The sequence below is a fragment of the Hordeum vulgare genome, chromosome 5H (genome assembly GCF_904849725.1).
Source record: "Hordeum vulgare subsp. vulgare chromosome 5H, MorexV3_pseudomolecules_assembly, whole genome shotgun sequence".
Lineage (NCBI taxonomy): Eukaryota > Viridiplantae > Streptophyta > Magnoliopsida > Poales > Poaceae > Hordeum > Hordeum vulgare.
Window position 1 is genome coordinate 566290309 of NC_058522.1, and position 24192 is coordinate 566314500.

The window sequence follows — 24192 nt, forward strand, 5'->3', positions numbered from 1 at the left end:
GACATCACACATACGAAAACTCATGGTAGAACTAACATAAATTCAAAAGATCATAACACAAAACATAAGTTAACATTAGTCTCTGCTGCAGTAACTACTATTCCCTGTTGCAGATGCAAAGTGCCTAGTACTTTGCTTAATTACATGGGGCCCGTGATCCTATTATTGGGATTAAGTTTGCAAATTTTCAAGTGATTTGCCAAGGAGGATGTACCATGGGTTTTCGAGTCACAGCAAAGGTCAATACCACAATGGTTGCACTTAGCCTTAACAGTATCTCCAACCATGACCTCTGTAAAGCTTTTCCACACAGGTGATCTTCGTGCCATTGATTTTCTTTTCTTCACCTTATTGTTCTTGTGAAGACCAAGCGAGTTGATCTCATTCATTTCCCACACCGGGTCATCCTCCATCTCCTTGTTTGTAACCATGCGTAGTGTTGGGTAAAGACATGGCACGGTTTTTGACAAGGAATTCATCAATGCATTCTGCTCATTTTCTACTTCACAGTCGGTCGGCAGAAAGAACTCCAACACGAAGTCCGCTGTCCCAGTGCGTGTGCTTCTTAATCGGATTGCCATCACACTTTTTAACTTGAAGATCTTAGCATGGTGACATAATGGGTACTCCTGTTCAGTTGAAGATCCAACGTCTGGTAGGAAGCACGACTGGTTTGTGGCGAAGGCTTTCCCTGCAACCCCTTGCCCAGGCAGAAGGTGGTGCTCAGAGCAGGCCTCATGAAAAATCTGGATCCGAGGGTCATTTACATAGCATGCTGCATCAATGGTAGATATGCAGTATCGGCAGTTCTCATATGAGTGGTGTTTGCACTGTTTCCCTTGTTGAGCACAGGTGGCCCATGTTTGTGCTAATGGTAGATTGTGGATGACGCAGGCTGCTCTTAAGACTTGTAATATCTCCCGTATAGCTTCTTCGTAGGAATTAATATTGAACTGCATGATAATCAGTAAGAGCAGACACGTGATGAGAAAATATAAGTACCAATATTTTTCTTCCATTTTAGTAGATTTACTAGTTTTATTCTAAACCTTTGGCTAAAGGGGGAGGAATCCCTCTAATTGTCCGTTAGAGATTTGTAGCTTCTACTACTCACTGATGTTATTACAATGTATTGAGATGTAGGCTAGTGGACTACACGGTGATAAAGAGGGAAAAGTGACGCGAACCAACCGTTGTTGGATGGTCGTAGTTAGATAGTTAGAGGACAGTGGTATTTCAAATTTTAGACTTGCCATTTGTGCTTGCATTATTTTTGAATTTATTTCAGGCTCCCGATCAATATATCATTCAGTGGGAGGAGACGTCTCGGTGGACATGGAGTATATGAGCTCGAGCTCATATACTCCCGGATGAACAGTAAAATCGGCAAATATAGTAAAAAATATCGAAAAAATCTGAAATTTTGGGGAATGAAACATTGATGTTTTTCTACATGTGTGCAAAATTCCATGGTGAAATCACATTTGTGGAGGCGTGGGGGAAAAATAAAATCAATGCTTCAAAAATAGTGTTTTCAAAAGCATTTTGGAGCATCAATTTTGTTTTTTTTGTCTACACCTCCAGGAATGTGATTCCGTTATGAATTTTTGCATGCATGTAGGAAAAACATCAATGTTCCTTGCCACAAAATTTTAGAATTTTTAGAATTGTTTTACTATTTTTTTGGATTTTACTATTCATCCGAGAGCATGTGAGCTCGAGCTCATAATAGCACTTTCGCGTCTCCGTCCACTACTTTGGTTGTATTGTGTTCATAAAAGGGAGAAAAGTCCACTACTTTGGTTGTATTGTGTTCATAAAAGGGAGAGAAGTGATTGGCATGAGCCATATGTCGTGGGTATAAGCCTGACAGTAGATGAGTAGGGTACGAATGGAGAGGGCAGAGTCCTAGCTACGACAAGGTTGTATGAGTTCAGGCCCCTCTGCGTGGAGGTAATAGCCCTACATCTCAGTGCTCTTGGAGCTTGTGTCGAGTGAAAATATAAGTGTTATACAGATGCAAACCCTTGTGCCAGAGGAGAGGGGTGGCTTATATAGAGTGCGCTGCCCCTCATAAGTGTCCGACATGCAAGGGTGCGGTAAGTGGGGTTTAAATGTGTACGTTACTGATAACGTGCGTAATAAATGATGTTTACTATGACCAGCTGAACGCCTGCCCGTTGGCCTCCCTGGAGTGGCTTCTGGTCTCCTGCATCGACTGGCTTCGGGCTTCTCCGAGTGGAAATTAATTGTCGAGTGAATGAGGGATCCTCCGAGTGGTTCTATACCGAGTGGATTAGATGTTGTCTCCATCCAGTCGGAACTTCCTCTGTGGTCCTTAAGCTAATAATGAGGTGCCCTTGGGTAGGACATATAGGTCAGACCTATGACCCTACCATAGGGCTATATCCCCGTCATTAGCCCCCGAATGGAGCGGGGTTCGAGTGGTGAAGGTGACAGTGTAAATCTCGTAGCAGCAGTCTGAACTTGAATGTATTTCAGGGCCTTGCTGAATTGGATGTCCGTTGAAGTCTTCAACATTCGCCCTGATCGATTTTGCTGAGTAACTCGTCCGAGTGAATTTTGTTGATCCGAGTGACCAACAGGATCTTGGGATGTGACAGATCATTCTGTCAGTTCCGGATTTTTCAGGATTTGAAATTTTCGGTTACCGCACGCCTCGCGGTGATGACGCCATCGCTAGGCAAGTGGGAGGCGTCGCCTCGATTACCGCGCCTTGATCTCCGCCACGTATCTCGCATTTTCTGGCGAAGGGATAAGCAAGGATCTGGCGGACCCACCGACCAAAGACCCGATCGACTGATTATAAAACCAGCCAGTGCTAGGGTTTTGAACGACATCGTCCTTCTCCTCCTCGGCTCTTCCTCCACTTTCGCCCTTCCAAGATCAATCTCCAGATAGATCTCGCCGCCGCCAAGATGACAAAGGGCCAGACTAGCAAGTTGGAGCAGGCCAAAAAGAAGAAAGGCAGCAAGCAGAAGAAGCCGGCGCTGACGCCAGGATGGATTTAGGGGGATTTCCTCCGTTCCACGGTCCAAAAAGAAGATCTCCTCGAGCTTGTAGAGCACGGGATGCTGGCGGAAAATTCATGGAGGCTGCCCGGCGATGAAGTTGACCCAGAGCCCTGTGAAGGGGAACGGATCCTCCTCTTGACCCACGTCGAGCGAGGTTTCTCTCTGCCTCCCCATCCCTTCGTTCATGGGTTTTTGAACTTTTTCGAGGCTCAGTTGCACCATTTTCCCCCAAACACCATTGCTCATCTTTCTGCTTTCGTCACTCTGTATGAGTGTTTCCTGGGATGTCCTCCTCATAGGGGTTGTTTAAGTATCTCTTCACCGTGCACTCCCAGTCGGTGAAGAAAGTGAATCCGACTGATGACAAAACTCACATTATACAATTGTGCGGTTGTTTGGGGCTCCAGAAGAGGAGCAAAATCACCTATCCCCACATGACCCTTCCGGAGTCAGTTCGCAATTGGCAATCCACCTGGTTCTATTGCAATGATCTTGCCTCTCCAAACATGTCGAGTGGTCTTCCTCCTTTTACTTTAGCGCGACCGAGTGTTCCTAGGGCTTTGATAATGTCGAGAGAGGAGAAAACCCAAGTAGAGCCTTTATTGAACGCATTGATCGGCCTAGTCTGCGACGGCGTGACAAGGATGGATTTGCTGGAGACGTTCCTCGGACGATACATCCAGCCTCTCTAGGCTAGGGATCATGCCATGTGGCATTGCTCGGGCCTGGAGGATTCCACCCGGTCTCATGCGGAGGAGGTAGACGAGGACACGGTGGCGAAGTGGATCCGCAACATTACTGGTCCTTGTGACAATCCTCTAGGATCGAAGCGGGGTTTACCCTATTCCTCTCAGAATCCCATCGAATAATGTGGTAAGTCGTGCTTTGTTGTATATATTTGCATTGCAGTCGAGTGATTGAAATTCCCATCGACTGACTTGGTGATCTGTATCTCGCAGGCATGGACGAACATGCATTCACCAGTTCTGAATGGTGCCCCGCTTGAGGTCGAGGAAGGGAGCATGGAGGGTAGCGCTGAAAGTGACTATGTTGAAGACAGCGAGGAGACCGAGGATGATTCGGGAGAGAGCGAAGAGGAGGCTTCATCTCCTTATCGCTTTGAACCTCAATCTAAGCAGCGCCACGATCCAGCAGCTACGCCAAACAAGACCTTGGCGTTGAGTGACCGAAGTACTAAGAGGGTTAGGGGAGCATCCAGCGAACCGGCGGAGAAGTCCGCGAAGCTGCTAAAGCCCAGCACGTCAAAGCCTCGGAAGGCTTTGCCTCCGATGAGGCTCTCCGTACCAGTCGCCTCGACGTAAATGTTCATTATTTTCATTTAATCCGAGTGAATTTCCCTGGTTGATGTTGATCGAATGGAGTTTCTTTGCTAGAGCTGCAACTTCCGTGACATCGCCGCAGAGAGAAGACGAGGATCTCATGGATTTAGACATCGCGGATGTGGCCACTTCTCAGCGAGGTGCAATCAAATTTTCACTCTGTTTTATGTCTTCGTGCGTATAGTCCTCCGATTGGAATTTTTGACATTATTGTTTGTGAGCTTTGCCAGCTACAAATGTCATCCATTTGGAAGACGATGATCAGCCGCAGACGGTTGTTGAGTTGGACCAAACTGTGTCCAAGACGCCTGTGGTGAGTGCTCCTCCTGTCAGTTCGGTCGTTGTCACCACTGCGCCGACTGCACTGCAATTGGGAACTTCAGTCATAACTTCCGCGGCTCCAACTCCTACGATGCCTGTATTTACAATGTGCCGAGTCCCAGAGGACCAGACTGGTGCTAAAGAGAACATGATCCAGGCGGACTTGATGATGCAGCAGGCCAAAGGAGCTTACGACGCCATCAAGTCGGTATGTGACAGCAGCTCGGAGCTTCGAGCCAACATCCGAGTAAGTGCGACAGTAAGTTCGATATTCCGTTTAAATCTTGATTTTTCACCTAGTGGGAGTTTAGTAGTGTCGCATGGTTGTTGTTTCCATTCAAGTGGGGTCACGCAGAGTGAACCCACTGAGTGTAGTCCCCGAGACCGTTGTCGAGTGCTTGCATCGGCAGGGGTGTGATCGTTAGAAATACTTTCTCTTTGATTTTGACTCGACCGAGAGGATACCTTGGTCGAGTGTTTTTGTACCCAATGGGGGCACGCTAGTGCACCCACTGGGTGTAGTCCCCGAGACTATTGTCATCGTTTATGAATGGCAATAGTCTTAAGAACTTGGACGCAGGGTCCTTTTGACTCACCAGGGCGGACCTGGTCGAGTGTTGTAGTAACCAGTGGGGTCACGCCGAGTGAACCCACTGGGTGTAGTCCCCGAGACTGCTGTCGAGTGCTTGCATCGGCATGGGTCTGATCGAAAAGCACATTTTTTTGTTTGTCTTCAAATATTTTGAATGTCCAGTTGAACCATGTCTTTCCACTCATAAGTGAAAGAATCTTGACGTCGACTGACTTTTCCCTCTGATGTTTTCAGAAAACCTATGAGATAGGAACTGAATATGCCAACTTAGTGGCGGAGAAAAATCAGCTTCAAGTGAATCTGGAAGCTGCTACGAATGACTTGAACGCCTTGAAGAAGGTTGTGGAGGACAAATACAAGGCTCTGGCAGAGGCCAATAAGAAGTTATCGGAAGTCAGCAGCGTAGAGGCAGAGAATGCCAAACTTAAGAAGGAGAGGCATGACTGGACGAAACAGCTCGAGGGGATGTCCAAGAGAGGGGATGCTCAAGAGAGGTTTGTAGGGGAATTCGCAACTAAGATGCTTGGCACACTCACCAATGAGTGAATCTCGTCGAGAGAATTTCTTTGTATGTTTCCGACTGTCTCAAGGCTGACTTTGCAATCTTTCTTTCCCGCAGATTTCTTTCAAGACTTGGAGAAGGAAACCGAGGAAGTTGAGCCATGTCTCGATCCCATCAATGTGCTACTTATGTATACTGCGGCTCTGAATATGTTCCGTGTGGATTCCCGTCTCCTGAAGGTGTAAAGCTATGTCGCTCGACTATGTACTGCTGTGGGCAAAATCAACAAGGAGCTATGGCCTGAAGACGATCTCTAGACTGATCTGGAGGTGATGATGGCCCGATTGGATCAAATTCCTCTCCGAGTGCAGGCATGGAAGAAATTGGCTGCTTGTTGCGGAGCTGATGTGGCTCTCTCGCTGGTCAGAGTCCACTGCAAGGAAGCTCGGGAGAAGTAACAAACATGAAGAAGCTCCGCTTTGAAGACTTCATGGAGACCTTCATTGACACGGCTACCCACATCGCCGACGGGATCGACCTAGACACCTTTGTTGAGCCAGCAAGTCCAGGAGAGCCATGAAGAAGAGCATTGATCGCCTAAAAAAACTTTTGTTCGCCTCGGTATGCCGAGTGATTTTGTAACCGTTAAAACTTCGTTCGGGTATTTAACCTGCGTACCTTTGCTCGTGCAGATAATCTTGATCTGCGTCAAATAATTTTAAGTTTAACCATATTGGTTGGATTCGATTGCTTAGTTGGTAAGTTTCCGAGTGAGAGGTTGCTCTGCACTCGGAGAACGTTGGACACTTAGGCGGAAGTTGGTTTGCAGCCAAGCCTCCGAGTGAGAGGGTAGCTCGTCACTCGAAGAAGGTTTGTACTTAGGCTAAGCGGATTAGCGGCTAAGCTCCTGAGTGAGAGGATTGCTCACCACTCAGAGAAGGTTTGACAGTTAGGCGAAAACTGGTTCGCAACTAAGCCCCCGAGTGAGAGGGTAGCTCGTCACCCAGAGTAAGTTTGTACTTAGGCTAAGCGGGTTAGAGGCTAAGCCCCTGAGTGAGAGGATTGCTCACGACTCGAAGAAGGTTTGACACTTAGGCGAAAACTAGTTCGCAGCTAAGCCCCCGAGTGAGAGGGTAGTTCACCACTCGGAGAAGGTTTGTACTTAGGCTAAGCGGGTTAGCGGCTAAGCCCCGAGTGAGAGGATTGCTCGCCACTAGGAGAAGGTTTGACAGTTAGGTGAAAACTGGTTCGCAGCTAAGCCCCCGAGTGAGAGGGTAGCTCACCACTCGGAGAAGGTTTGTGCTTAGCCTAAGTGGGTTAGCGGCTAAGCCCCCGAGTGCGAGGATTGCTCGTCACTCGAAGAAGGTTTGACACTTAGGCAAAAACTGGTTCGCAGCTAAGCCCCCGAGTGAGTGGGTAGCTCACCACTCGGAGAAGGTTTGTACTTAGGCTAAGCGGGTTAGCGGCTAAGACCCCGAGTGAGAGGATTGCTCGCCACTCGGAGAAGGTTTGACACTTAGGCGAAAACTGGTTCGCAGCTAAGCCCCCGAGTGAGAGGGTAGCTCATCACTCGGAGTAAGTTTGTACTTAGGCTAAGGGTTAGCGGCTAAGCCCCCCAAGTGAGTGGATTGCTCGCCACCCGGAGAAGATTTTTCGACTGGAGTCGACAGAGATTGTAGAAATCACAACTTTGACAAGCATATTATTCCGAAAACTTCATCTATTACATCAGATCAATCAGTGGTCAAGCATAAAAACGTTTGAGTAAATCTAAGCCCGAGACAGCGATCGGTTAGATGAGAGGGATAGTCTTCAAAGCAGATGCAGGCTTGTGAGACAAGTTGGAGAAGAACTGACAACCTTCACAATGATCAATAATATCTTTGGCCATTTCATTTGCGCGTGGCCAGAAGAATCCGGCTCGGTATGATTTGGAAATGATGGTCCGAGAGGACGCATGATGACCACAGGTCCCCGAGTGGATTTCCTCCAAAATCAGTCGGCCCTTCTCAGGAAGACGCATCGTTGAGCTATGCCAGTAACACTCTCTCTATAGAGCTGATCACCCATCACTGTGAAGGCTTGCGACCTGCGAACAATCTGTCAGGCTTCGTCTTCGTCTTCTCGCAACTCTCGCGTTAGGATGTATGCAATATACGACACTGTCCAGTCGGGCATGGTTACCAGAATTTCCATGATCAGATCGACGACCGCTGGAACATCGACTTCAGTCGGGTTGGAAGAACTTATAGGTTGCAGGGGCTCTTCAGTGAAAGGGTCTTCTTACACCGAAGGGGTGTGCAAGTGTTCCAAACACACATCACTGGGTACACGCTTCCGAGTGGATCTGATCTTAGCCAATTCATCAGATGCCTGGTTTTTCAGTCGAGGTACATGGTGGAGTTCTTGTTGGAAATATGCCCTAGAGGCAATGATAAATAGTTATTATTATATTTCCTGTTTAAAGATAATCGTTTATTATCCATGCTATAATTGTATTGAATGAAAACATAGATACATGTGTGGATAAATAGACACAACAATGTCCCTAGCAAGCCTCTAGTTGGCTAGCCAGTTGATCAAGGATAGTCAAGGTTTTCTGACTATGTGCAAAGTGTTGTTGCTTGATAACCGGATCACATCATTAGAAGAATCATGTGATGAACTAGACCCAAACTATGAACGTAGCATATTGATCGTGTCATTTTATTGCTATTGTTTTCTGCGTGTCAAGTATTTGTTCCTATGACCATGAGATCATATAACCCACTGGCACCACAGGAATGCCTTGTGTGTATCAAACGTCAGAACGTAACTGGGTGACTATAAAGGTGCTCTACAGGTATCTCCGAAGGTGTCTGTTGGGTTAGTATGGATCAAGACTGAGATTTGTCACTCCGTGTGACGGAGAGGTATCTCGGGGCCCACTCGGTAATACAACATCACACACAAGCCTTGCAAGCAATGTGACTAAGTGTAAGTCATGGGATCTTGTATTACGGAACGAGAAAAGAGACTTGCCTGTAACGAGATTGAAATAGGTATGCGGATACCGACGATCGAATATCGGGCAAGTAACATACCGAAGGACAGAGGGAATGACATACGGGATTGCGTGAATCCTTGACACTGAGGTTCAACCGATAAGTTATTCAGAGAATATGTAGGATCCAATATGGGCATCCAGGTCCCGCTATTGGATATTGACCGAGGAGTACCTCGGGGCATGTCTGCATAGTTCTCGAACCCGCAAGGTCTGCACACTTAAGGTTCGGCGATGTTTTAGTATAGTTGAGTTATATGTGTGGTTACCGAATGTTGTTTGCAGTCCCGGATGAGATCATGGACGTCACGAGGGTTTCTGGAATGGTTCGGAGACGAAGGTTGATATATAGGATGACCTCATTTGATTAACAGAAAGTTTTCGGGCATTACCGGAAATGTACCGGGAGTGACGAATGGGTTCCGGATGTTCACCGGGGGGGGGGGGGGGGCAGCTCACCCGGGGGAAGCCCATAGGCCTTGGGGGTGCCGCACCAACCCTAAGTGGGCTGGTGGGACAGCCCAAGAGGCCCTATGCGCAGGAGAGAAAAAATCAAAGCAAAAAGAAAAAAAAGAGGTGGGAAGGAAGGGAAGGACTCCACCTTCCAATCCTAGTTGGACTACGATTGGAGGTGGACTCCTGCACCTCCTTGGCCGGCGGGCTTTTGGGGGCAAGTCTCCCCACCCCTCCTCCTATATATAGTGAAGGTCTAGGGCTGATTTGAGACAACTTTGCCACGGCAGCCCGACCACAAAACATCATGGTTTTTCTTCTAGATCGTATTTCTGCGGAGCTCGGGCGGAGCCCTGCAAGAGTAGATCCTTCACCACCACCGGAGCGCCGTCACGCTGCCGGAGAACTCATCTACTTCTCCGTCTTGCTTGCTGGATCAAGAAGGCCGAGATCATCGTCGAGTTGTACGTCTGCTGAACGCGGAGGTGCCGTCCGTTCGACACTAGATCGGAGCAGATCGTGGGACAGATCGCGGGACGGTTCGTGGGACAGTTCGCGGGGCGGATCGAGGGACGTGAGGACGTTCCACTACATCAACCGCGTTTCTTAACGCTTCCTGCTGTGCGATCTACAAGGGTACGTAGATCCAAATCTCCTCTCGTAGATGGACATCACCATGATAGGTCTTCGTGCACGTAGGAATTTTTTTGTTTCCCATGCGACGTTCCCCAACAGTGGCATCATGAGCTAGGTTCATGCGTAGATGTCATCTCGAGTAGAACACAAAAGTTTTTGTGGGCGGTGATGTGCGATTTGCTGCCCTCCTTAGTCCTTTCTTGATTTCGTGGTATTGTTGGATCGAAGCGGCTCGGACCGACATTACTCGTACGCTTACGAGAGACCGGTTTCATCGCTACGAGCAACCCCGTTGCTCAAAGATGATTGGCGAGTGTCGGTTTCTCCAACTTTAGTTGAATCGGATTTGACCAAGGAGGTCCTTGGAGAGAGGTTGAATAGCAATTCATACATCCCCGTTGTGATGTTTGCGTAAGTAAGATGCGATCCTACTAGATACCTATGGCAACCACGTAAAACATGCAACAACAATTAGAGGACGTCTAACTTCTTTTTGCAGGGTATGCATGTGATGTGATATGGCTAGTGACGTGATGTGATATATTGAATGTATGAGATGATCATGTTGTAATAGTTAATATCGACTTGCATGTCGATGGTACAGCAGCCGGCAGGAGCCATAGGGTTGTCTTTAAACTAACGTTTGTGCTTGCAGATGCATTTACTATATTGCTAGGACGTAGCTTTAGTAGTAATAGCATGAGTAGCACGACAACCCCGATGGCGACGCGTTGATGGAGATCATGGTGTGGCGCCGATGACAAGAAGATCGTGCCGGTGCTTTGGTGATGGAGATCAAGAAGCACATGATGATGGCCATATCATGTCACTTATGAATTGTATGTGATGTTAATCCTTTCATGCACCTTATTTTGCTTAGAACGACGGTAGCATTATGAGGTGATCTCTCACTAAAATTTCAAGACGAAATTGTGTTCTCCCCGACTGTGCACCGTTGCTACAATTCGTGATTTCGAGACACCACGTGATGATCGGGTGTGATAGACTCAACGTTCACATACAACGGGTGCAAAACAGTTGCACACGCGGAACACTCGGGTTAAGCTTGACGAGCCTAGCATGTGCAGACATGGCCTCGGAACACATGAGACCGAAATGTCGATCATGATTCATATAGTTGATATGATTAGCATAGGGATGCTTACCACTGAAACTATCCTCAACTCACGTGATGATCGGACTTGAGCTAGTGGAATTGGATCATGAACCACTCAAATCACTAGAGACATGTACTTTTTGAGTGGGAGTTTAGCAAGTAATTTGATTAGTTAAACTCTAATTATCTTGAACATAGTCTAAGTCCACTTTGAAAATATTTGTGTTGTAGATCAATGGCTCACGCGACAGTCAACCTGAATTTTAATACGTTCCTAGAGAAAGCTAAGTTGAAAGATGATGGAAGCAACTTTGTAGACTGGGCTCGTAATCTTAAGTTCCTCCTGTAAGCTGGGAAGAAAGATTATGTACTTAATGTTGCGCTAGGAGATGAACCACACGCCGCGGCTGACCAAGATGCTAAGAACGCTTGGTTAGCATGCAAGGAGGACTACTCAGTAGTTCAATGTGCAGTCTTGTATGGCTTAGAGCCAGGACTTCAACGTCGGTTTGAGCATCATGGAGCATATGAGATGTTCCAGGAGTTGAAGTTTATCTTTCAGAAGAACGCCCGGATCGAGAGGTATGAGACCTCCGATAAATTCTATGCTTGCAAGATGGAGGAGAACTCGTCTGTCAGTGAACATGTGCTCAAAATGTATGGGTACTCAAACGTCTAGCTGAGCTGGGGATTGAACTCCTGCAAGAGACTATCACTGACAGAATTCTTCAATCACTGCCACCAAGCTATAAGAGCTTTGTGTTGAACTATAACATGCAAGGGATGAACAAGTCACCCGACGAGTTATTCGCGATGCTGAAAGTCGCAGAGTCAGAACTCCGTAAAGAGCATCAAGTGTTGATGGTGAATAAGACCACTAGTTTCAAGAGAAACGACAAAGTAAAGAAGGGTAACTCAAAGAAGAGCGGCAAGCCTGTTGCCAATCCAACGAAGAAGCCCAAAGCTGGACCTAAGCCTGAAACGGAGTGCTATTATTGCAAGGGTATGGGTCACTGGAAGCACAACTGCCCCAAGTATCTGGCTGATAAGAAGGCGGCCAAATAAATTAAGGTATATTTGATATACGTTTTATTGATGTGTACTTAACCAGATCTCGTAGTAGTGCCTGTGTATTCGATACCGGTTCTGTTGCTCACATTTGCAACTCGAAACAGGAACTGCGGAATAAGCGAAGGCTCGCGAAGGATGAAGTGACGATGCGCGTGGGAAATGGTTCCAAGGTTGATGCAATCGCCGTCGGCACAGTTTCACTTCAGTTACCATCAGGATTAGTTATGAACTTAAATAAATGTTATTTAGTGCCTGCGTTAAGCATGAACATTATATCTGAATCTTGTTTATTGCAAGACGACTACTCGTTTAAGTCAGAGAATAATGGTTGTTCTATTTCTATGAGTAATATCTTTTATGGTCATGCACCCAATGTGAGAGGATTGTTCATATTGAATCTTGATAGTGATAATACACATATACATACCATTGAGACCAAAAGAGTTAGAGTTAACAATGATAGGTCATGTTTTTATGGCACTGCCGTTTAGGTCATATTGGTGTAAAGCGCATGAAGAAACTCCATATTGATGGACTTTTGGAGTTACTTGACTTTGATTCACTTGACACGTGCGAACCATGCCTCATGGGCAAGATGACTAAAACTCCGTTCTCCGGAACAATGGAGCGTGCAGGTGACTTATTGGAAATTATACATACCGATGTGTGTGGTCCGATGAGTGTGGAGGCACGCGACGGATATCGTTATTTTCTCACCTTCATTGACGATTTAAGTAGATATGGTTATGTCTACTTGATGAAGCACAAGTCTGAGACGTCTGAAAAGTTCAAGCAATTTTAAAGTGAAGTCGAAAATCATCGTAACAAGAAGATCAAGTTCCTACGGTCTGATCGTGGGGGTGAGTGTCTGAGTTTCGAGTTTGGTACTCACTTAAGACAATGTGGAATTGTTCCACAGTTGACACCGCCTGGAACACCACAACGTAATGGTGTGTCCGAACGTCGTAATCGTACTTTATTAGAGATGGTGCGATCTATGATGTCTCTTACCGATTTGCCGTTATCGTTTTGAGGTTATGCATTAGAAACAGCTGCATTCACTTTAAATAGGGCACCATCAAAATCCTTTGAGACGACACCATACGAACTGTGGTATGACAAAAGACCAAAGTTGTCGTTTTTAAAGTTTGGGGATGTGATGCTTATGTCAAAAAGATTCAGCCTGAAAAGCTGGAACCCAAAGCGGAAAAGTGTGTCTTCATAGGTTACCCAAAGGAGACAGTTGGGTATACCTTCTATCTCAAATCCGAGGGCAAAGTGTTTGTTGCTAAAAATGGAGCTTTTCTTGAGAAGGAGTTTCTCTCAAGAGAATTGAGTGGGAGGAAGATAAAACTTGATGAGGTTGTCGAACCTCTAATTTCTCTTGATGGTGGTGCAGGGTAAGGGGAAACCCATGTTGCTGCGGCACCAGTTGAGGAACAAGTTGATAATGATTATCATGAAACTTCGGATCAAGTTACTGTCGGACCTCGCAGGTCGACGAGATCACGTACTGCTCCCGAGTGGTACGGTAATCCTGTCTTATCAATTATGTTGTTGGACAACAATGAACCTGTGAATTATGAAGAAGCAATGGTGGGTCCGGATTCCAACAAATGGCTGGAGGCCATGAATTTCGAGATAGGATCCATGTATGAGAACAAAGTATGTACTTTAGAAGTACTACCTGAAGTCTGCAAGGCTATTCAGAACAAATGGATCTATAAGAAGAAGACATACGCAAACGGTAATGTGATCGTTTATAAAGCTCGACTTGTGGCAAAGGGTTTTTCACAAGTTCAAGGAATTGACTACGATGAGACTTTCTCACCGGTAGCGATGCTTAAGTCTGTCCGAATCATGTTAGCAATAGCTGCCTTTTACGATTATGAAATCTGGCAGATGGATGTCAAAACGGCGTTCCTTAACGGATTTTTTAAGGAATAGTTGCATAGGATGCAACCCGAAGGTTTTGTCGATCCTAAGAATGCTAACAAAGTGTGCAAGCTTCAGTGATCCATTTATGGACTGGTGCAAGCATCTCGGAGTTGGAATAAGCGTTTTGATCAGGTGATCAAATCATTTGGGTTTATACAAGTGGTTGGAGAATCTTGTATTTACAAGAAAGTGAGTGGGAGCCCTGTGGCGTTTCTAATATTATATGTGGACGACATATTGCTGATTGGAAACAACGTGGAGCTTTTGGAGAGCATAAAAGGTTACTTGAATAAAAGTTTCTCTACAAAGGACCTAGGAGAAGCTGCTTACATTCTAGGCATTAAGATTTATAGGGATAGATTGAAACGCCTGATAGGACTTTCACAAAGCACATACCTTGATAAAGTTTTGAAGAAGTTCAAAATGGATCAGTCCAAGAAAGGGTTCTTGCCAGTGTTACAAGTTATAAAATTGAGTAAGAGTCAGTGCCCAACAACTGCGGAAGATAGAGAGACAATGAGTTCCGTCCCCTACGCTTCAGCCGTAGGTTCTATCATGTATGCAATGTTGTGCACTAGACCAGACGTCAGCTTGGCCATAAGTATGGCAGGCAGGTTCCGAGTAATCCAGGAGTGGATCACTGGACGGCGGTCAAGAATATTCTGAAGTACCTGAAAGGACTAAGGAAATGTTTCTCGTGTATGGAGGTGACAAGGAGCTCGTCGTAAAAGGTTACGTCGACGCAAGTTTTGACACCGATCCGGATGACTCTAAGTCTCAAACCGGATACGTATTTATTCTTAATGGGGGTGCGGTAAGCTGGTGCAGTTCCAAGAAGAGCGTCGTAGCAGATTATACATGTGAAGCGGAGTACATGGCTGCCTCTGAGACAGCAAAGGAGGGTGTCTGGATGACATGACAGATCTTGGAGTTGTGCCGAGCGCACTAGATCCATTGACTCTGTTATGTGACAACACTGGTGCCATTGCCTTAGCAGAGGAACCAAGGTTTCACAAGAAGACCAGACACATCAAACGACGCTTCAACCTCATCCACGACTACGTCGAGTTAGATGACGTGAATATTTGCAAAGTGCACACGGATCTGAATGTAGCAGACCCGCTGACTAAACCTCTTCCATGGGCAAAACATGATCAACACCAGAACATGCCCTAGACTTGATTTATTACAGTGTAAATCGCATGGCGATGTGAGGACAGGATTATTGACTCTAGTGCAAGTGGGAGACTGTTGGAAATATGCCCTAGAGGCAATGATAAATAGTTATTATTATATTTCCTGTTTAAAGATAATCGTTTATTATCCATGCTATAATTATATTGAATGAAAACATAGATACATGTGTGGATAAATAGACACAACAATGTCCCTAGCAAGCCTCTAGTTGGCTAGCCAGTTGATCAAGGATGGTTAAAATTTTTTGACCATACGTAAGTGTTGTCACTTGATAACTGGATCACATCATTAGAAGAATCATGTGATGGACTAGACCCAAACTATGAACATAGCATATTGATCGTGTCATTTTATTGCTATTGTTTTCTGCGTGTCAAGTATTTGTTCCTATGACCATGAGATCATATAACCCACTGGCACCGGAGAAATGCCTTGTGTGCATCAAACGTCACAACGTAACTGGGTGACTATAAAGGTGCTCTACAGGTATCTCCGAAGGTGTCCGTTGGGTTATTATAGATCAAGACTGGGATTTGTCACTCTGTGTGATGGAGAGGTATCTCGGGGCCCACTCGGTAATACAACATCACACACAAACCTTGCAAGCAATGTGACTAAGTGTAAGTCACGGGATCTTGTATTACGGAACGAGAAAAGAGACTTGCCGGTAACGAGATTGAAATAGGTATGCGGATACCGACGATCGAATATCGGGCAAGTAACATACCGAAGGACAAAGAGAATGACATACAGGATTGCCTGAATCCTTGACACTGAGGTTCAACCGATAAGTTATTCGTAGAATATGTAGGATCCAATATGGGCATCCAGGTCCCGCTATTGGATATTGACCGAGGAGTACCTCGAGGCATGTTTGCATAGTTCTCGAACCCACAAGGTCTGTACACTTAAGGTTCGATGATGTTTTAGTATAGTTGAGTTATATGTTACCGAATGTTGTTCGGAGTCCCGGATGAGATCACGGACGTCACGAGGGTTTCCGGAATGGTTCGGAGACGAAGATTGATATATAGGATGACCTCATTTGATTACCTGAAAGTTTTCGGGCATTAACGGGAATGTACCGGGAGTGACGAATGGGTTCCGGATATTCACCGGAGGAGGGGGGGGCAGCCCACCCGGGGGAAGCCCATAGGCCTTGGGGGTGCCGCACCAGCCCTTAGTGGGCTGGTGGGACAACCCAAGAGGCCCTATGCGCAGGAGAGAAAAATCAAAGGAAAAAGAAAAAAAAAGAGGTGGGAAGGAAGGGAAGGACTCCACCTTCCAATCCTAGTTGGACTAGGATTGGAGGTGGACTCCTCCACCTCCTTGGTCGGCGGGCTCTTGGGGTCTTGGAGCCCAAGGCAAGTCTCCCCACCCCTCCTCCTATATATAGTGAAGGTCTAGGGCTAATTTGAGACAACTTTGCCACGGCAGCCCGACCACAAAACATCACGTTTTTTCCTCTAGATCGTATTTCTGTGGAGCTCGGGCGGAGCCCTGCAGGAGTAGATCCTTCACCACCACCGGAGCGCCGTCACGCTGCCGGAGAACTCATCTACTTCTCTGTCTTGCTTGCTGGATCAAGAAGGCCGAGATCATCGTCGAGCTGTACGTGTGTTGAACGCGGAGGTGCCGTCCGTTCGGCACTAGATCGGAGCGAATCGTGGGATGGATCGCGGGATGGTTCGCGGGGCGGATCGAGGGACGTGAGGACGTTCCACTACATCAACCGCGTTTCTTAACGCTTCATGCTGTGCGATCTACAAGGGTACGTAGATCCAAATCTCCTCTCGTAGATGGACATCACCATGATAGATCTTCGTGCGCGTAGGATTTTTTTTTGTTTCCCATGCGATGTTCCCCAACAATTCTAAGCCTTCAAACTTCTTCTCCAGCTTCCTCACCGCATTGCAGTACCCAGTTATGGCGGGGTTTCTCACATCCCATTCTTTCATCACCTGATTGACCACCAAATCAGAGTTGTCGTATACCATGAGGCGACGGACGCCGAGTGAGATGGCCATACGCAACCCGTAGAGAAGCGCTTCATACTCTGCCCCGTTGTTGGAGGATTCAAAGTGAATCTGGAGTACATAATTGAGTTTGTCGCCTTTTGGGGATATCAGATCCACACCAGCACCAGAACCAGTCAACATCTTGGAACCGTCGAAGAACTTGGTCCAGTGTGCCGAGTGAATCTGAGCCGGTTTCTGCTGTTCCACCCATTCAGCCATGAAATCAGCGAGAGCCTGGGACTTGATGGTCTTCTTGGCTTCAAACTTAATGTCACGGTACAACAACACCATAGCCCATTTTGCCACTCGACCAGATGCGTCTCGATTGTGAAGGATTTGAAACAATGGAGCATCGTTGGCGACTGATACCGAGTGGTATTGAAAGTAATGTGCCACCTTTTTTGCTGATAAGTATATTCCACAAAGAAGCTTCTGATAATGGGGATACCTCTGTTCGGAAGGGGTCAAAACTTCAGAGACATAATATACTGGGCGTTGGACCTTGTATGCTTTGCCTTCCTCCTCTCGCTCAACAGTCAGGACTGTGCTGACGACTTGATTTGTAGCTGCGATGTATAAGAGGAGAGGCTCTTTGCTGTACGGAGCAGTAAGAACCGGCTGGGTGGAAAGCAGTGTTTTTAACTCGACAAATGCGGCCTCTGCCTCTGGAGTCCACTCGAAGGTGTCAGACTTCTTCATGAGTCGGTAAAGGGGTAGAGCTTTTTCTCCGAGGCGAGATATAAACCTGCTTAGTGCTGCTAAGCACCGGTAAGCTTCTGGACGTCATGCACACGCTCAGAGCTCTTCATTCGGACGATAGCACCGATCTTTTCGGGGTTGACGTCGATTCCTTGTTCGGAAACGAGAAAACCGAGTAACTTGCCGCTGGGAATGCCGAATGTGCACTTAGCTGGGTCCAGCTTGATATCGTACCTTCTCAGGTTGGCAAATGTTTCTGCCAAGTCAGTCAGCAGGTCGAAACCTTTGTGAGACTTGACAACGATATCGTCCATGTACGCTTCAACATTCCGATTGATTTGGTCGAGCAGACACTTCTGGATCATACGCATGAATGTAGCGCCTGCATTCTTCAGACCAAAAGGCATGGTGATGTAACAAAAACACCCGAAAGTGGTGATGAAGGACGTTTTTACTTCATCTGGACCATACAGACGGATCTGATGGTAACCAGAGTAAGCATATAAGAAATATAAGCGCTCACATCCAACAGTCGAGTCAACAATCGATGCGGGGGAGCGGGAAGTGATCCTTCGGGCAGACACGATTGATATGCTTGAAATATATACACATGCGGATTGACTTGTCCTTCTTGGGGACCATGACGACATTCGCGAGCCACTCGGAGTGGTAGACCTCGCGAATGAATTTGGCCTCCAGGAGTCGAGCCACTTCCTCGTCGATTGCTTTCCTTTTTGCGTGGCGGATCGACGCAAGTGTTCCTTGACGGGCCGAGCTTTCGGGTCGAATCTCAGTCGGTGCTCAGCCAGTTCCCTGGGTACACCAGTCATGTCAGCGGGCTTCCAGGCGAAGATGTCCCAGTTCTCAAGGAGGAACTGGATGAGCTTGGCTTCCTATTTAGGATCGAGCGTTGTTGAAATGTTGGTCGGGGCAGCGTTGGGGTCTGTCGGGTGGATGCTCACTTTCTTGACTTATCCCGCTGACTGAAATTGGACTCAGAAGCGGGCTTCTTTAAGCGCATTAGGTCGGCAGGATCTGCTGTCTTCCTTTACTTGTTGAGCTCTACCACTACCATATGCTGATCGGTGATTTTGGAGCCCCGCTGCAGGCACTCTGATGCTCTCTGCCAATTCCCTGTGACAGTGATAAATCCCTTCGGCCCCGACATTTTCATCTTCAGGTATACGTAACATGGTCAGGCCATGAAACGTACATAGGCTGGGCGGTCAAGGATGGCGTGGTAAGCACTCTGAAAGTCCACCACCTCGAACGTGAGCTTCTCCTTGCGGAAGTTTTTGTCAGAGCCGAAAACGACGTCCAACGTAATCTGGCCGAGTGACTTAGCCTTCTTGCCAGGGATAACTCCGTGAAACAGCATGTTGCTCTCGCTGAGTCTAGACATCGGGATGCCCATTCCCTTGAGAGTATCGACATATATAATATTCAAGCCACTCCCTCCATCCATCAGCACCTTGCGAAGCCGAATGCCATCAACCACCGGGTCAACGACGAGAGCTTGACGACCAGGAGTGGGGATATGGGCTGGGTGATTCGACTGAACGAATGTGATAGCAGTCTGCGACCACTTGAGGTATGTGGGGGTGGAAGGAGCTGCCATGTTGACTTCTCGGTTGACAACCTTCAGCCGACTCTTGCTCTCTACGTCAGCAAAGATCATCAAAGTTGCTTGGATCTCTGGAAAAACATATTTTCCCTCTTCATCTTCCTTATCAGGGTCTATTTCACTCAACTAATCCTCCTTGAATCCTTGGATCAATAATATGCACTGTCGAGTAGTATGCATTGGCAATATAACATTGCCCTCATCATCTGTCTTCGTATGGATTGCACACGGTAAATCTAGGACATCATGTCCCGATTGTTTCTTCGACTTCTTTGGAGGGAACTGATTCTTGCCCTTCCCCTTGAATTTTCCTGCCGCCAGAGCGGCTGCTTCTGCCGACACGGTGCCTTCAACCTTCCGCTTCTGCTTCCGATTGGAATTGGCATTAGTGTCAACTGCTTTACCCTTACCGCTACGGAGGCAGTCTTCTTCTTCCCCGTTCGTATAACGGGTTGCTATCTCCATCATCTTGCTCATTGACATGTCGCCTGTCCGACCGAACTTCAGATACAACTCTCGGTACCTGAGCCCGCTTTGAAGGCGCAAACTGCTTGATGCTCGGTAACATTTTCCACCGTGTGGTGGAGAGTGGTCCAACGCTGGATGTAATCGCGCAAGGACTCACTCGGCTTTTGTATGCAATGCTGTAACTCAGAAAGGCCGGCAGGGCGCTTGCAGGTGCCCTCGAAGGTCTTGATGAACACTCGGGCCAAATCTGCCCAATGGTATATGCTTGAGGGAGCCAACTGATTCAGCCATGCACGGGCCGAATGATCTAGCATCAGGGGCAAGTGCTTCATTGCAACGTTGTCATTGCCGCCGCCAATTTGTACTGCGACTCGGTAGTCGTCCAGCCATGTTTCCGGCTTGGACTCTCCGATGAACTTGCTAATTCCGTCCGCCAACCTAAAGTTGGAATATCAGCGGAGTAGATTGCTCGGCTGAAACACTCGGGACCGGAGATGACATAGTTGCTTCCACTTGGACGATCTCTGTCATAGCCGTCTCTATGGGCTCGGCCTCTATCAACTCGCTTCTGGGTGAGATAGTCTCTTGCATCGTTCCTGGGGTCGCGTTCATCACCCACCGAGCGCCTTTCGTCGTAGTGCCGGGGCACGTACGATCCACTCCGTGGAGGAGAGCGCGACCGGTGGAGATCATCATGATGTTACCGGGGGGAAGCGGATTCTGCCCTGGTCTCTGTGCCGATCATCTAAGCGATCTCCACCTCTACGACGCTGAGGGGGAACCTGGACTATAGACCGTCTGAATCATATCTGCTCGCCATAATTGCTGTGTAACATGTTGAACGATTGAGAAACAACAGAACTCTGCTGCTGCGCCACTTGCAGCAGAGTGCGAATCTGCTCCAAGCCTCTGTCTGCCTCTGAGTTTGTCGGCTGGATGTAATCCGCTATCTTTACGGCAGCAGCTACGTTCAGAATGGGCGTGCGAAATACCTCAACATTGTCCTGAGGTCCGCTTGAGAAGAGTGGTTGTTGACGTCGACTGGAAGTAGGAGGGCGCTGGCGGAGATGACCACCTGACGCTTCTCCAGTCTCACGCTTGTTGCGACTGAACTTGTGAGGACTCTCATGTGAGCCGGCCATGAAAACCTCCGCCACTGGGCTGCAGCTCTCGCACTCGGAAGGAGCGCCAGACTGGTCTGACGTCGAGTCAGAGGCACCGTGCAGAGAAGCAGCGGGCTCGATGGCTGCAACTTGTGGTGATGACGCTTGACTCGCCAGTGCGTGGCGCGCCCAGCACTGAAGCCGCAAGCGGCCGGATCACTTGTGGCGACGTACATCGGGGAGTGTGGTCGACAGCGAAATCGACGGTTGGCGGAGAAGAACTCCGCAGGAACTAGCTCGGAAGTGTATTGCTCCGCGAATTGGGAGCACATCGACATCGAGAGGCGCCTCCTGGAGCCATGCCGAATCGTCGGCGACGAAGACGAGTGCGCCGAAACGGATCTCGTGACCCAAGCACAGGTCGCCGCTCGAAGACATCATGAAGAAGTGAAAATGCAAACTTGTCGGAAGTCGCCTAGACGCCTGCCCCACGGTGGGCGCCAACTGTCGTGGGTATAAGCCTGACAGTAGATGAGTAGGGTACGAATGAAGAGGGCAGAGTCCTAGCTACGGCAATGTTGTATGAGTTCAGGCCCCTCTGCGTGGAGCTAATAGCCCTACGTCTGAGTGCTCTTGGAGCTTGTGTCGAGTGGAAATATAAGTGTTACAGGGATGCGAACCCTTGTGCCAGAGCGAGGGGTGGCTTATATAGAGTGCGTTGTTCCTCATAAGTGTCCGACATGCAAGGGTGCGGTAAGTGGGGTTTAAATGCGTACGTTAGTGATAATATACGTAATAAATGATGTTTACTACGACCAGCTGAATGCCTGCCCGTTGGCCTCCCTGGAGTGGCTTCTGGTCTCCTGCGTCGACTGGTTTCGGGCATCTCCGAGTGGAAGTTAACTGTCGAGTGAATGAGGGATCCTCCGAGTGGTTCTACACCGAGTGGAGTAGATGTTGTCTCCATCCAGTCGGAACTTCCTTTGTGGTCCTTAAGCTAATAATGAGGTGTCTTTGGGTAGGACATATAGAGCAGGCCTATGACCCTACCCTAGGGCTATATCCCCATCACCGTAGATGGTTCGGATCTGTTTTGGGCCGTTGGATGACGATCTAGCGGTCCAGAATAAAAGTGACTGGTGGGACAACTTTTTTCAGGTATATGAGGTAGAAGCGCTCCCTTTGTTTCAAAAATAATAGAAAAAAAATACTCAAAGTTATGCTAGTTGGGATTTCTTATGTTGCTTACCTTTGTACGTGGAATGCTTGAAACATGTGTGATGGTCCGCTTCTTTTTTTGCAAAAAGTAGGTCTTCATCGTCGATTCCACTACATGCTAGGAGCCGTGCCAATGAGAAATAATACCAAAATTTAGTAAAACTAAGTAGTCCCCACTCTAGTTAATACTTGTGGGTCCTATGTATTACTAGTATTACGGGTCAATTAGTGATGTATGGTTACCTGAATGGTATCTTGAATCTTGGAGCAAAAGGGCTTGAGTACACGCTCTATCATGGAAGATCGCTTGATTGCCAGGGTATCCATAGCAAGTCTTATAGCTTCCTCTATTTCTTGAGTCAAATAGCCCCTTGGGACGACGTGGTTGGTTGTGGCATCTGAGGGGATGGTGCGGGGAGAAGCATAGGGGCTTGAAGCGATGGTCGCCGCTTGAAGACAGGTGTTGTCGCGGTGGAGCGGCTCGTTCAAATCCGAGCCACTCATCGCATTTTCGGACGCCATGGTGGTTTCGGCATCTGAGGGGATAATGGTGGTAGCCACTTCAAGGCACGAGCCGTTATACAGAGGTATCTTGTCCAGGGCGGCCCAGTCGATGATGGGAGAGCTTGACCCATCGATCGCCAATTCAGGCGTGCTGGGTAGAACTAGCGAATAATTAGCAAGGTGCTGGTCCAGGTCCTGGTTGATGCAGGGATAGCTTGGCGACGCCTCGATCACCAATTCAGGGGACCCACTGTCGCCGTCGCCGTCGCCGGGGGGGAGAAGCAGCTGGACCGTGTCCAGGTCCATCAAGTAGGCGTCTGCGCCCTCGGACGACGCTGTGCGCCCCCTTGCAGGTTCCATTCAGGCCAACAAGTTCCTGTGAGAATCTGATGAGATAATTTTGTTACTGCACGGCGTCAGATTTATTAGAGCCTAGAGTATAAACATTTTTTTTTAAAGATCCGACGAGTTGATGGCTTTAATTAAATTTAACAAAACGCAGCTAAAGAACAATATGGAAAGGATCCGTAGATCTAAGAAAAAGAAGAAAACGACATCCTATTAAATGCAAAAAATGCTAGACCTACAGATTTCTTTTATAGGAGGTTACGGACTGATACGTTTATTCCCTCACTAATCTCTCCTTGATTCTCAGGATGGGGCCGGCTTCATCTAAGTATCAATCAAAACAATCCACCTCAGCTTTGTCTGTAAAAATGTCCGTACTTGTAACAAAGCTCTTAAATGCATCACAACACTACACTTACATGGTGGATCGCCCTTCACCCGCACGCCCGCGCCAGAGCAGCTCCCCCGTCGCAACCACACGGCGCATCCGCGCCCTGCGTTACCTCGCCGGCTAGCCGCGCCGTCCCGAGCGCGCGCAGCCGCTCTCGCTCTCGCCGAAGGACCCCGGCCCGCGCCTGCGCTTCTGGACGGAAGGAGAAAGGGGCCCCGCTGCCGGCTGGGTGTTAACTGGGTTGCTGGCGGCGGCTAGGGATTGCTCCCGAGCCGGGGCGGGAGCGACACGGGAGCCCAACCTCAGTTTTTGTTATCGATTTCTTGTTTGGATAAATGACACAAGTAAAACTTGAGCCAACAAATCACGGTATTGCTCTCAATCTTGAAAACTAGGGACGAAATTTACAGGAGAGAACGGATCAAATACTGCAGAAACAAGGGACATACCTCACAATTAGTTGTACTTCTCGCTTCTTCCCATGAACAAGCAGCAGCTCTACCAAGGGTTCGGTGCTCCTGAATCCGAGTTTTCCACACAAGCTGTGGAGGGTGGGTAGGTGAGAAAGCTGTGG

At 47.7% G+C, this 24192-nt stretch overlaps 1 protein-coding gene across 1 annotated transcript; it reads right to left on the bottom strand.

Annotated features, from left to right (window-relative positions):
* Nucleotides 1-34: 34 nt before the first annotated feature.
* Nucleotides 35-23251, bottom strand: LOC123399284. The gene is made up of 3 exons (XM_045093702.1): nucleotides 22619-23251; nucleotides 22407-22493; nucleotides 35-953 (listed from the first exon to the last, which is right to left on the bottom strand). Exons 1-3 carry the CDS (start codon nucleotides 23237-23239, stop codon nucleotides 141-143), a joined length of 1521 nt encoding a protein of 506 aa, XP_044949637.1. The 5' UTR covers nucleotides 23240-23251; the 3' UTR covers nucleotides 35-140.
* Between the last annotated feature and the right edge of the window lie 941 nt (nucleotides 23252-24192).

Excerpts from the sequence above, each read along its gene's own strand:
- LOC123399284 (XM_045093702.1), bottom strand. The coding sequence starts at position 23,239 with ATGGAACCTGCAAGGGGGCGCACAGCGTCGTCCGAGGGCGCAGACGCC. Across the intron at positions 22,494-22,618 it reads AGATTCAAGATACCATTCAG|CATGTAGTGGAATCGACGAT; the intron begins GTAACCATACAT and ends CACGGCTCCTAG. Across the intron at positions 954-22,406 it reads CAAGCATTCCACGTACAAAG|TTCAATATTAATTCCTACGA; the intron begins GTAAGCAACATA and ends ATTATCATGCAG.